This window comes from Meleagris gallopavo, chromosome 20 (genome assembly GCF_905368555.1).
Source record: "Meleagris gallopavo chromosome 20, MGAL_WU_HG_1.1, whole genome shotgun sequence".
Taxonomy (NCBI): Eukaryota; Metazoa; Chordata; class Aves; order Galliformes; family Phasianidae; genus Meleagris; species Meleagris gallopavo.
In genome coordinates, this window is record NC_139423.1 from 1,603,721 (window position 1) to 1,618,068 (window position 14,348).

Genomic DNA, 14,348 nt, shown 5'->3' on the forward strand with positions numbered 1-14,348 from the left:
GAAAGAGAAAAACATCTCCAGGGACTACAATAAATTGCCATCTTCTTCCCAAAGGCTGCTGTGAAACACTCGGAAAAGTGACCTCATTAATTAATGAGATGGGTTTTAACGCTCTCTCCGCACACTCCACTTAATTGCAGTTCTGTCATTCCCAGTGAATTCTTAATGCCATATCGATTATTCAAAGTTCTGTTCAATCAATAAAGCAATAAACCATGTATGTTCAAAAAAAGTGATTAGAAAGATAAATACATGACACATTTTAAAGGAGCCACGTCCTCCTGCAGCCCACTTAGCAGCTAGGAGCAAGCCGAGGCTAAAATGGGTAAATATGTGTTAGCATCCCTGCCTAATTGAACTGGATAATTGTTTTATAAATTTGTTTTAATCCTTAATCCACGTACCAAGTAATTCCATACAGAAACCATTCCAAACAGTAATGCCCTCAGTTTCTCTGTCTGGTTGCTGCATGGACAATGGTGACAGGAGAGCAGAGTGAGAGAAGTCCTGGCCAGAAGGTGAGACCACGTCAGCCTGCTGCATCGGGGGCTGGGTGGGTGGGATTCCTAAAGGACAAGCCTATCTGGGAAGCTGCAGAAACACCACAGCACCGTGGCTGAAGTTTTTTTATGCCAAAAGGCACTGCGACCAACTCCACGCCATGGAGAGAGCCTTCCTTAGCCCTGGATGCAGCTGCACCTGCTGGAGCAGGAGCAGAAAGCCCAAGTGAGTCCATCCCTCTCCTCCCCCACCTTGTAGCCCATGTACTGATGATCCTCCAGCTTTGCCTCTCTTTGATCACTCCCACTGAGCATCCACCAACACTTGCAAGGGCCCCCAGTGCACATTCCCACTCCTTTTCTTGTGGGATCCACATCCCGTAGCATGAAGGAAAACTCACATCCTCCTGTCAAGTGTTTGAGTTCTGTCTCTGTTCCCACCAGTCTATCATCCTGCCACATTCATGCTATCACCCTGGTGATGTGGATCATGGCAGTGATTATCACATCCAGCTCCTCTGCAGCCCAACATCTGAGATCCATCTCATGGCTGTAAGTGGTGCTGCTGGAATCTGCTACTGCACAGAGGTCACCTGTGGGAGGTGGGATGCTCAGCAAGAAATTCCCAGCTTCCATTTTGGCCAAGCTGCCTTCTCCTTTAGAGAAACAAATGATACACATGTGTAAGACACAGTATTAATTGGATGGTAACAGCTCCCCAGGGCTTCTTGCTAGAAAAGATTCGAGGTAAGAGCTGAGAGCTTGGAGGAGAGGAGGAAAAACATTTCTGGGCTTGGGGTATGTTTTTTTCTTCTTTCCTTTTTTTTTCTTTTTTCTTTTTTGTTGAAAACATTGTGATTTAACAACTGCAGGCCTTGTTGAGCATAAATAAATAAATAACACGGAGAACTGGGACACACTAAGCTCTGTGATTGCATAAATATTCAAGCTGCAAGAGAAATATAAGATTTCAAAGGTGCAAACATAATTATGGAGTTGTTATCTATCCCCCATAGTAATTCAAACATAAAGAACATTTCCGTGTCAGCTGGTAAGGGATGCAAGTGAAAATCTGAGATGCTGAACCTGGGAAATGTGGCATCCAGCCATATAGCAGCGTGGGGTGATGCTCACTCACACCACGTGGAAGAACAGCCCATGGTGGGCTGGGACTGGCGCAGGAGCCTGCGCAGTTGGTGTGAGCTGAGGGGTGCTGAGATCTCCCCTGAGCAAAACCAAGAATCCCCATGGTATGGACACCTCTCCATCCTGACCAAGTCCCTGCAGCCAGTTCAGGGGTGAAGACCTGAGCATCTCTGAGCATCTCCACCGTGCTGCCACAGAGGGTTGTGGCTTCAGCAAGCTGAGGTCTCAGTGTGCTGCATGGCCATTGTTTGCATCCAAATCCCTTCGACCCTAGTATTTTCCACTCTGGATCTGCAGGAAAGCTGATCTTTATTAATGCAGAGGCTGGGGGTATGGCTTGGAGCTGCAGCAGGACACTGGCAGCAGGGAAAGCAGCAAGGAAGTAGACTCAGGCTCACATTGCTCTTTCGTAGGAGATTTCAGTGGCAAGCAACACTGAATGAAGCACCCATTTTCCAGCTCTTCTGGTCCCCGTGGACCAGACTGGGACTCTCAGCATCGACATCTGGTGAGGAAAGGCTGAAGCTGCTGACAGCTCACCACGAGCTTCTGCAGCCCTTCTGCTTGTGCCATTGGTGAAAAGCTGAAACATCTCTCAGAGGACCACAGTGCTGGCTCTTCTGGTCCCCGTGAGGCAAGTGCAATGTTGCTTATGGAAAAAATGTCTCTTTATTATCACAAAACTAATTTTTTAATTGACTTTGTGGCAAAGAAAACAATGCCCTCCCCTTGCTCAGCACACACTTCACAGCTGCTGTATGTGCCACTGCTGGAGGCTGGGTTTCAGCTGCATCCCAGGGGAGGGAGGTGATGTGCCTGAGTGTTGGCATGCTCAGGGCTAACTTGTCACCCCCTGTTGGGCCATGCAAGCTCCATTTGTCACAAGGCAAATACCAGGGACAGGGATGCTGTGTCCTGGGACGTATGCAATAGGGATGCTTGCATAGTATGAGTCTCAGAAGGCAAAGCTGTAGAAGTGATGCCTGTCTGCAGCATCACAGGCTGTGACAGCTATACTACCGGGGAGTGGGGAAGAAGGTCTGAAAAAGGCTCTCGGGGAGGGCAGATTTTCCTGCCAGAGTCCTGTACTGAACACAGCACTCCCAAGATACCAGTTTGGAATTCAGTTGCTTCTGCACAAGGATGCAATCACAGCTCCTGATAGGGTAACAGCACCATCTACTGCTGCAGGGTCCAGAAAAGCTTCCTCCTGGTCCCTAGACGTGTGATGTTTTCTTGGCCTGGCCATACCCTGTAGCAGCCCTTTATCCATGAGCTGCACATGGGAAAGTGACATCACATCAAGGGCAGAGGTATGGGTTCCCCCGGTGGAACTGAGTACAATGGACATTCAGGAAGCAGAACAGCTTCCTTATCCCTTCCCCTTCCCAGGCACCTCCTGTGCAGGTCTCTGCTCTCTCCCATGGAGAAAGAGTGTTGGCTTTATTTATTTAAACCAAATAAAGAGATTTCTTACATTATTTGTGGCAAAGTTGGGAAATTGAGCTGCAACATGCATAGCCCAGATCACAGATCCCTTCTACCTGTCTCTATGAGTCTTGCAGACCCCTGGATGGCTTGCTGGAGCGCAGGAGCATTGCTTAGGGGTAGACATTGATTTGGGGGAAGAGAGTGTTGTGGATGGATGTTCCTATGCCACTCACGTTCCTGAGGCTAGGACAGGAGGTTTGGACTCCTGTCACTCCCATCTCACCCTGGTTCTATTGAAGATGAAGGAATCTGTTTTATTCCCTACTCGCTTCCCTTGACTCCACTAAAATTGAAAAGGACTTTCACCATGGATCTCAAACACCAACTCCATGTTTGCCCTGGGCAAAGGTGGATATTGAGTGAGAAAGGATCATGGACGTAGGGCAGGAAATTAGAGGAGATGTAAGGGAGCTTCCCAAGCACAGATCACTAAGCAGGTTCCAGAACCATGCAGCCTTCCTTTAGGAAGTGGTGGAAAGGGACTTTCCTACTCCCTCACTCTGGTGCAGACAACAGGATCTCCTGAGAAACCACCAGTTGGAGCAGAGAGCATAGAGCCTTGCTGCTGATGTTTAAGTAAGGTGCATAGAGATTGCTTGAGGTGAGATGGAAAAAGACAGAAGCTATCCAGCAGGGATCTGGCTGGAGGGAGGAGCAGACATGAGACCTATCTCCACCCATCTGCTGAAATGAATGTCCTTGCCCACTTTCTAGGCAATGAGTGAGTGCCATGGAGGCCTCAAGAGCCCAGGACATACCTGCCTTTCAGAGTGTTCATCCTGGCATGGGAAAGGTCAGAGAAGGGCTGTGGGAGACCCTCCATCCTCAGGGCACACTGTATTACATAGCACACTGTGGCTATGATGGATGTAGCCTCTCAGGGCACCAGGAGCTGATGCAGAGCCCTCCATCAAGCAGCAACACCAGCAGTAGAGCAAGAGGGATGACCTGGCCACCAGCACACACCAGTTAGAGGATGAAAATCGAACCATGAGATGGAAAGGGCTGGAACAGCCTCTGTGCAGCAAAGCAGAGCTGCCCAGTCAGGTTATACAAGGGGCTTTGTGCCATCATGTCCACAGCCACCTCCGAGACACGGGAGATTCTGCTGTGTGTCCTTAACTGCTGCAGTGCTAGATATCTCCTGCCTAATCAGTCTTGTATCCTACCCTACCCTACCCTACCCTACCCTACCCTACCCTACCCTACCCTACCCTACCTTACCCTACCCTCCCTATCCTATCCTATCCTATCCTATCCTATCCTATCCTATCCTATCCTATCCTATCCTATCCTATCCTATCCTATCCTATCCTACCCTACCCTACCCTACCCTACCCTACCTACCCTACCCTACCCTCTCTATCCTATCATATCCTATCCTACCCTACCCTACCCTACCCTACCCTCTCTATCCTATCCTATCCTATCCTATCCTATCCTATCCTATCCTATCCTATCCTATCCTATCCTATCCTATCCTATCCTATCCTATCCTATCCTATCCTATCCTATCCTACCCTACCCTACCCTACCCTCCCTATCCTATCCTATCCTATCCTATCCTATCCTATCCTATCCTATCCTATCCTATCCTATCCTATCCTATCCTATCCTATCCTATCCTATCCTACCCTACCCTACCCTACCCTACCCTACCCAATCCAATCCTACCATCCACCACTGTGCTGCTGAGCACACCAACCCAGAGCAATGCAAGTGACCACAAGCACCTCTGAAGTTGCCTAAGCTGCTTGGATCTATCTGAACACACCACTTGTGGCTGCACAGTCTCCATCCCAGCCAGGAACAGGTCAATAGGCTCACTGTGTCAGCCCTGACCCAAGCATGTGTTCATGTGGGATACAATGGCTGGGGGTCAATGGGACCTGTCCTGGCCAGGAGTCGAGTTGAGCTCCATGCTTTTATTTGCTGTCACTGCGTGGTTTGGTGACCACATCTCATCACCCAGAGGGACTGACAGTTGAATGAAATCCTCGTTCCCCTTTCACCGAAGAGAAGTCAAATGGAGAACGCAATGCACCCAAGGTGACAGCATCCCACAGGGAGTCACATCACCCCATGTCCTGCTTTTGGCTGTGATAGAGTTAATTTTAGCTGGTATGATGCTGTGTTTTAAATTTAGGAGTAAAAAACAATATTGATAACACACCACTGCTTGAACTGTTGCTGAGCAGTGCTTACACTAAGCCAAGGACTTTCCAGCTCCTTGTGCTGCCCTGCCGGCCAGGAGCTGGGGATGCACAAGGAGCTACGAGGGGGCAAAACCAGAACAGCTGAGCCGAACCGGCCCATGAATAGCATGTCATGCCATGCTGAACAATACGTGTTAGGGTGGGGAGGAGGGAGCTGCTGCTGCTGCTGGGGGACTGGCTGCTATCGGTCACTGTGTGGTGCGCTGGGCATTGCTTGTTTTGTATAGATATATGTATATATCTACACACATATATATATTTATTATCGTTTTCCCCTCCAGCCGGACGTCCGCACGGAGTCCCTCCATCCCTCAGACCCACGAGGTGGCAGCAGGAGCCCACGGACGGAGAATTGAGCAGCGGCCATGTCAACCAGCTCCGAGTGCGGGGCTGTGAGATGAGACCCGGATTGGATGGGCTCCCATGGGTGAGGTCCTTCCTGGGGTCCCACCTCGGGCTGATTTTCTCCCCCAGCATCTTCATGAGGGACAAAGCAGCGAGGGTTCTCACTTCATTCACAGATGACTCACTGAGATGTTCCCCATTACGCAGACATACCTGGGGGCACAACCTCTCTCGGCCTCAGAGTCGTGGCCAAATTACTTTGACAAAAAGGGGCTCCATGTTCCAAAAGTACTTCTGATTGTGACCCTACTTGGAGCCTGGCACTGTGCCCCTGCCTGCCCCCTCACCACGGGTCAGTCCCTGGGCAGGATGCAGGAACCAGAAGTTCTGCAGAGTATGGGGTGAACATGGGGGGGCTGAAATGAAATGGGGCACATGATGGGAGAGGGCTGAAGCACAGGGCTGGATGCTCCCAGGGGGAAGAACCAGTTCTGGTCAGCCTGGAATTGATGCAGGAGCAGAGTGGGGAATTAATCTCAGCAGAGTGGCTAACATGAAGATTTCCCATCTTTTTTTTTTTTTTTTTCCCCTAACTGCTTCTTTAAGACAAATAATCTACTCTCTTGAATCTGGACTAGTAAATCCAAATCCCTCCCAGTTCTAAAGAGCTTTTTTACCATCTAATGCTCCCAAAATACCAGGCTCCTCTGGCTGCTGGCTCTCAGGTTAAAGGGCAGTGGAGTCATCTCATCCCCTAGGGCTTGGCCCTCGTGCTCAGCTAACACGCACACACCTCCCATCAAGAGATGTGGACAGTCCTGATGGACAAGGATGCTGAGCTCACCTCACCTCTGCCCTGGTCTGTGAGCCCATTGCCCCTTGCTGATGAGGTCCAAACCCGACACATGTCTGGCCAAAGGTTTGCACAGTGTCAAGCTGAGGGACCTCACTTTGCCAGACACTCCCTGATTTTCCTTCCTGAGTTCCCTATGCCCCACTGAGCTGCATCCACCCACAGCCCTTCTGAGCCCTCCTCCTCTCCTTCCAGCCCCATGCACTGCCCTGGGATGCTCTGCACCCATCCCACAGCCCACCCAAGATCTGTCGATCCCTGTGACATTTTCTTGACCCGTTCCACCCCACCCTGCTCCCTGCCTGTGTCCCTGGTGCAGCTCTGGGTACCACCATTACAGCACTAAACCAACAGAGAGCCCAGAGGGATGGCCACAGCCCCATCAGTGCTCCTGGCCACCAGCAATGCCTGTGTCAAGCTGGATCCTTTCCCTGCAGCAGGTGGATTCACAATGATGTAAGAAGGTTTTAAAGTATATCCGTGAATTCATCTTCCCTCCCTCTCCTAATAATGGGTTCAGGATGTTAATTAATAGCTAACTGCTTATGTCTTGCATCTATCAAATGTCTCAGCAAGGAGCCTCCAAGTATTTTGCAGACACTGGCTACCATCCCCTGATTGGAAGCACGGCAACCACAACCCAGAGCAGCTACAGGGACTTGCTGGTGCTCAAAGCCTGAGGCAGCATATCCAGCCCTGCTCCAGCAACCGACCCACCCTGCTCCTCCTGCCACTGGACTGCCTCCAAGCTGTGGCCTCTTAGCAAACCCTGCAGGCAAGCTGCCTATAAGTCAGAGCCCAAGGCAGGGAAACAAAGAGTTAACCAATATCCTGATGGGCTGGTGAGCTCATCAGAGCTGGGATATGCTCCACCGTTCATTAGACTCAACAGAGCCCAGTAGACAACATCCAGAGGGCTGCAGGGCTGAAGGTGAGCCTGGATAAGGAGGGCAGGGTGCCCTGCTGCAGCCGTTCCATCTGTGCCACTGCCAGTGGTGGGCAGCCATCGTCCGCCCTCCCCGTGTAAGTAGGATGGATTTCCATGGGTTTGGTTCTGGGGTGACGGATGCAGCATAATAAGGGTGGGGGCCATCCTTTTGCTGAGCCCCAAAAAGAGGTTCAGGAGTGCTCTTTGCTCATCAAGGCTCTGAGCACATCGGTGGGGCCGGCCGAACTCCGGGCGATGCTGAGAAGCTGCTCCCAAGGGATGCAGGAGGTTGGGCCCAACCTGGCTCCACCACACCAGCAAATGGACACTGGCTCCAGCTTGGCTTACATCCCGGATGTGGTGGGGCTTGGAGGAGGTGTGTGATCCCCTGCCGCCAAGCTTCCTTTCCCCAGCCCTGTTCTCAGAGCAGAGCCAGCCTGTCCACAAGGCCAGCACCGGCCATGGAGAGGTACGGGAAGGGCAGGAGGGAGGATGGGGCTGTAGGGTGCTTTGTGCTGACACACCTCCTTCTTCTCCCAAAGCAGAGCCTGCTGAGCCCAATGGGATCTGTCCCTCTCCGTGCTGACCCATGGTGATGGGAAGTGGAGCACCCTGAGCTCCCTGCTGCTTCTTCTGTGCATCGGGGGATGCTCAGTGCAGCCAGACAGGAGCAGAGCTCAGCATGGTGAGTTGGCGCTCGGTCCCCCCAGGTCCCCTGTGTGACCCCCACCCGCCTCTCCGCTGGGTGCTCCTCAGCCTCCCTGGCCATGGGGGTCTCACACTGCTCACCCTCCTCATTTTGAGAGGGCCCTGGGGATGCTGGCTCACTGATATGCACCTCACTTTGATTACTTTTGAAACTGATTGATAGATGCTGAGGCATGGCATCTCGACAAGTTTCTGCTAAGACCTTGCATGTGCCTGTCCACGCTGCCTCCTTCCCCAACCACCCCACCATCCCACATGGACTCTCTGGAGCATCTGGTCCCTCGTCCCAGCAAACGTGGTCCCACAATTGTCCCTTGGGGGGTCCTAAATAGAGGGCACAGCCAAGAGTCAGACTGAGGCACCTCAGGACATCAGGAAAAGCCATGCCCCAAAAATGTCCTTGTCTGGGCTGGGGATGTTCTGCTGTGCCTGGAGGGAACAGGGGCAGCTGTTAGGTGTTGAGATAAGAGGAATGTGTAAGAAGCTCCTGAAGAATCAGAGCTGCTTCCCCATGGGAAAAGGAGATGGGCAGGCTGGGGACTTGTGGGACTAGATCCAGCCTTAGCATGTCCTTGGGTCTTCCGAGGAGCTCAGTTCATATCTGCAGGTTGGCTGTGGCACCTCAGGTCCTGGCTGCTCGTGTGCTGCTCCCAGACTCGAAGGTATCAGAAGGATTTTTAGCCTCTGTGGCTGCAGACAGAGCAGAGAGCTGCCCCTGTGTGAACACATAGATGGGCAGGAAAATTAAATCACATGTAACCGGTTTTATTGGGGTCCTCAGCAAATGGGATTCTCAAACATCAGCATGCAAAGCAGTGGCAGAGCAAAAGGGGAGAAAGCATCACTCCTCCTTCTGTCAAGGATAGAGAAAGACCTCAGTATGAGCAGTGCTTGCAGGAGCTGGGGCAGCAGTAGCCAGCCATGATATCTGAGATGTGCTCTGGAGGCATTTGCAAGGCAGCAAATGGTCATCTGCGGACGCTCTCCTTACAACAATAATTATTCAAAATGTGGAAGAAACCTGATAGCATTATCCTGCTGGGCTGCTCAGTATGAGCATCACGCATCTTCCAATGTGAGCACATCTGGGATGAATTAGGGATGGAGTATGGGCAGAGCAGGAGCTGAAATCACATTAGCTCTCCCAAGAGCTGCAGATACATGCAGAGCTTGCAACTAAACTCCTGGCCACGTGTAGAGAGTGAAACCTTTCTTGAGCAAACAGAAGGGAACTACACAGCACCTCATGCAAAGTGCTATAAAAATGATCAGCATCTGAAAATTGTGGTGAGAGGAATGGTTATGCCAGAAAATAAAAGCGAAAAACAAATGCAGACTAGTGCAAAAGCCTGGAGGGAAGAGCAAGGTTTCTGCAGGAGCCCAACATTATATCTCTGCAAAGTGGAGAGGAAGGCGCTCTGCAGGGCTCAGTGTATCCCAGTGGGAAGCAGGGCCTCGATGAGCAGGGAGCTGGGAGCTGGGCACAGTGCTAGGGCTGCAGGCAAGGACCTGGGCAGCACGACAGGGCTGAGTGAATTAAAATTATACAGTGACTTGAACATAAAAACCCTGCACAATGGATGCTAGAATAGGAGAAAGACAAGAAATGCCGGGACTGTGGAGGAGGAAATCTTGGGAAGAGTCACCAGAAGCCATAGCAGATCAGGATGGCAGGATGAGTCCCCTGCTCTGCCCCATCTCTCCTGGTTTGACAGAGTAGGGGAGAGCTGCAGATGGGAGGGATACAAGCACTGAGCTCTGCTTTTAGTTTTTGTTTGTTGGTCCAATTTTTGCAAATCTGAAATGGCAAAAATATGTCAGTGCCACCAGGTCTGCATTTCTGCAGCAGTGCTTGAGTGTTTTGGTGGTGGAGGTAAACAGAAAAAATTACATCAGAATAAACCACAAACCTGGGAAGGGAACATGGGTGAAAGGAATAAGGGAGGTGTCAGCACCCTGGGGTGGGCACAGGGCCCAGCACAGCCCAGCTAGGGATTACCTGCTGGTAATGGCCCAGGTAGGGATCATTAGGACCTCAGCTCTGGAGCAGTTCTGTAGCTGTGTGTGCCTGCACCGATGTGGTGGAAGCGCTAGCATAAAGCAGCAGCAGCAAAAAATGGGCTGGAGGCACCAGGCTCTGGACTCATCTCCTCTGCACCTCACCATAGCAAAGCAGGATGCAAACCTGCAAACCCAGTGTGCTAGCACCCGTGGTGCACGTCTTCCTGGGAGCAAACTCTCAGCCTGCTGTGCCTGAGGGTCTGGGCAGGGTTTTGGATGAACTGCTCTGGATCAGCATCAGGCTCGCAGCCTGCACGGTGCTTAGAGCGGAGCTCAGCATGCCCAGCCCTGCAGCACACTGGACCCTGCGGGCGCTCCCTGCCAGCTCCACGTCCTGCTTTCCCCTGCTCCGATGAAACAGTGGTTAACATAATGCATTGCACTTCCCATTTATCATAATGATTTCCCCATGCTAAAGTCATGCTGTTTCTGGGAAAATGCATTTCCTCCTCAAGTAGGTGAAAATCTAATGCAGGGGCAGGGCGCCTGAGAGAGCCGCAGGGCTGACCCCAGCACTGCAAAGCACAGCACAGCGTTTGGCATGAGCTGAGATTCCTCCTGCAGCCCCCCCAGACCCACCCCTGCCATGGGCTGTCTCCCCTCCCCCAAGCCAGTTCAGGCTGCCCAGGGGCCACCCATGGCCTTGGGCACCTCCAGAGATGGGGCACCTACAGCTCTGGGTAGCAGTGCCAGGGCATCATCACCTCTGGGTAAAGAAGCTGGAAGGAAGTGACCTGCCCCAGGGCAGGGGTTAAGGTTAGGGGTGGGTGGGAAGTGGGACTCCCACAACAGGCAGGCAGCCCTCCTCCCTGCAGGATCCAGTTGCCAGTCCTTAAATGTGCTGCTCATATAGTTGTGATGCTCTTCTCTCCCCGCAGCAAGGCACCAAGCTTCCCCCAATCTTTAACTTGGCCAAGGGCATGCACTCATTGATGACTAGATGGACAGCACTCAGTCCATCCTCCAGCACCAGTCCTCTGCTCTTTCTCTTCTGTCCATCCTAGGTCTCCTCCTCAGATCCCGCCGTCATGGAAAACCCCCCCCCAAGCCCTAATGGGAGCCTGAAGTCCCCCCATCCAAGGAGCTGCTGACCAGCAACACGGCCAGCACGCTGTGCATCAGCTCCCGCAGCGAGTCTGTCTGGACCAATACCTCCAGGAGCAAGTGGGACATCTACCACAAGCCCATCATTGTCATGTCCGTCGGAGCAGCCGTCTTCCTCTTCGGGACAGTCATTACCACCTTGTCGTGCTTCGAAATCAAGAACAACGAGGTGTACAAAATGTGCGGCCCTGCTTTCCTATCCATGGGACTGATGCTCCTTGTCTGTGGCCTCGTCTGGATCCCCATCATCCGCAAGAAGCAGAAGCAGAGGCAGAAGTCACAGTTCCTGCAGAGCCTCAGGTCCTTCTTCTTCAACCGCTGAGCACCTCCCGGGAAGGCCCCCACCCCACTCCTCATGTTAGCCATAAAAAGAAGCGTTCTCGTGTACTCTCCTAGAGGAATTTATCCCAATCCCTTCCCTATAAAACAGAACATGCTGTACCATCCCCAGCATGAAAATGAACTTTGTATTTTGCCCAGGGAACCCCAGAAAAAAAGAGATCAGGACTTGATGATGAGCCCAGTGCCCTGCATCACCTCACCATGCAATGGCCAACCCAACACATGCTGTGCAATGGCCAACCCAACATGTGCCATGCAATGACCAAACCAACACATGAAGGGGAAAGCAGAGCTTCTGGCAGCCTTTGTCAGCAGCTTTTGTAGGGCACAGCAGTGGAGAGGTGCCAACCCACCACGGTGTGGGTAAAGCTGCTGTGAGCACTGGACTTCACGTCTGGAAAATGGGAAGTCCAAGGAGGTATCTCCAGAGTTACAGAGAGGGGCAGCAGGACAGCATGGTCCCGGATCCCTTCACAGCAGAGGCCACCAGGATGGGCAACACAAGTCACCAAAGCTTGGGAAGATCAGACATGGGGTCCATGGCCGGGAATTCCACAGTGCAGACCTGCTATGGCATCTGAGCAGTATGGCTATGAGCTAGAGCTCACTCTGTGCTCAGGGTGCAGCACTCACACAGTTCCACCTGAAATGAAAATTCCCAGTTTAAAAAACCACTCTCTGTCTGGACAACAAAACCTGGGTTAATATAATTGGGCACGTGATACTCTGACCCTAACTCTGAGTGGGACTCAGCTCACCTCCCACAGCATCCCACCTGGGAAGACCTCAGCCCAGCAAGCTGTGGCTGAGTGCCTGGAGCCCCATGCAGGTGAGAACCCAGCTCCAGGGTGGGCAGGACACGGTTTGATGCTGATCAGAGGCAGAAGAGGAGCACAGGAGAGGAGACCCCACCTGCACCTCCATGCAGCATTCCCACTCCCTCCTATGGATCACCCCCTTAAAGCAGTGGGACATTCCTGGGAATGAAGACAAAAGTGTACAGCAGCTCTGCAACACCCTGCTTGCATTAGGACAGAACAATTTCCTTTCGGTTTGGATGCCGCATCCCCAGGAGCTGCCACTACAGGCATGCTGGGAGCTCCGCATAACACCAGGAGACCCACTGAAAGCAGAGATTAGTCTGCAGATACGGCCCAAAGAGCCCACAGCCCAAAGCCTCATGACGCTCCCCTCAGGGTGGGGGTAAGGTTGGCAGTGCTGTATGATGGGGAGCAGCAGAGGCAGCTTCTGGCCCACAGCTGGCACGAGATGCATGTGCTCGAGGAACACATCCTGCTGACCCAGCTTGGCTGAGCCCCGAGTTGTGTTTCCATGCAGTGCACACGTGTCCCCCGCTGGAGCCAGCTGGTGAATGGGGTGTTGGAGGTGCGTGGTCTGGCAGCAGATCCAGTAAACCTCCTCCTGCTCCTCAGTCATTCATCCCTCTGAGCAGTGCACTGCTGTTATTTTTGGTGCTGGCTTGGCACCAGGCTGATTCTCTATTGATTCAGCTGCAGTGGGCACAGGCTCACCCCAAGCTCCTGCCCAAGGATGAGCTGCAGCCAGAAAAGCAGGTGAGCAGCAGGGCTGGCATGGAAGAAATCACAGAGCAGTATGAGGGATGGGGACACAGACTGGGGTCCTGTACTGCACATCTTGCAGCCAAGGAGACAGCTGGTGAAGTATCAATGGGATAAGGAGTCACTGAGATCAGAAATGTAACAGGATTCCATGCTGGTTATTTATAACAAGAATATCTGATTTAATTAAAGCAGAAATATCTCAAGGGTTTCACCTTGCTGCTATGGTGCTTCGTGTCTGCTGCGGGAGGGGAGCTGGCTGTCCCTGGTGTGTGACAGGAGGCAGACCAGGAGGGCTGAGGCCATGGGTTGGTCTGGGGCTCTGTGCTGGGGTCTGCCCAGGGACCCTTCAGGTGTGAAGGGGTGCACAGGTGGCACAGGAAGGGGTCAGCAGGGGATGAAGACTGCACAGATGAAGATTAGGGCAATAGCTCAGGCAGGGGTCGGCAGAGCTTGGGTCTGGTTGTCTGAACTGTAGGGGTCAGAGAGGTAAATAGTAATTGAAGGCAGAGCTGGATTATCAGGCTGAAGCTGAAGGTGCAGACAGAAGCCCAGCAGTAGAGTGGGAGCACTCCACTGTATGAGTGATCAATGCCTGAGTGCTTCCCAGAGGCTGGGTGGGATCTGCATTTATGTGTGCAGTGCAAATCAGTCTCAGCACTGGGAAATGCTGTTCACAAAGGCTTCACTGGAAGCTGACACCAAGTGCACGCCCTGACACAGCCCAGCCAACATCACAGGGACTCTGAGGAGGGAAATCTTGTCTCTGTGCTGTGCCATGGGATCAGAGAACCTCTGTGTCACGCTGCCTTGGGAGGCTGCAGAGATGGGAGTTGCCTCTGGATTCAAAGCAGGGTTAGGACAGCAGATCCCTAAAGGGATGATAAAAACAAGGGGACATCCAGCACCAGTGTTAGATGCCATCCCCAGGGCATCTCCTCCTGTCACTGCTGGGACAGAACACAGCTGAGGCACCCTGGGTCTGCACACATGGTGCTGGTGCCTTCAGGCTGTTCCCATGTGTGCACAAAGCAGAGCTTCGCTGCTCTCTGTGCTCATCTCTGCTCCCCCTGC

The 14,348-nt window shown here is 52.4% G+C and overlaps 1 protein-coding gene across 1 annotated transcript; it reads left to right on the forward strand.

Annotated features, from left to right (window-relative positions):
• Positions 1-11,258: 11,258 nt before the first annotated feature.
• On the forward strand, positions 11,259-13,485 carry PIRT (phosphoinositide interacting regulator of transient receptor potential channels). Its single transcript, XM_019621598.2, is given in 2 exon segments — positions 11,259-11,313; positions 11,316-13,485. Coding segments are annotated over 2 exon segments (396 nt in total). The 5' UTR covers positions 11,259-11,276; the 3' UTR covers positions 11,675-13,485.
• The last annotated feature ends 863 nt before the right edge of the window (positions 13,486-14,348 follow it).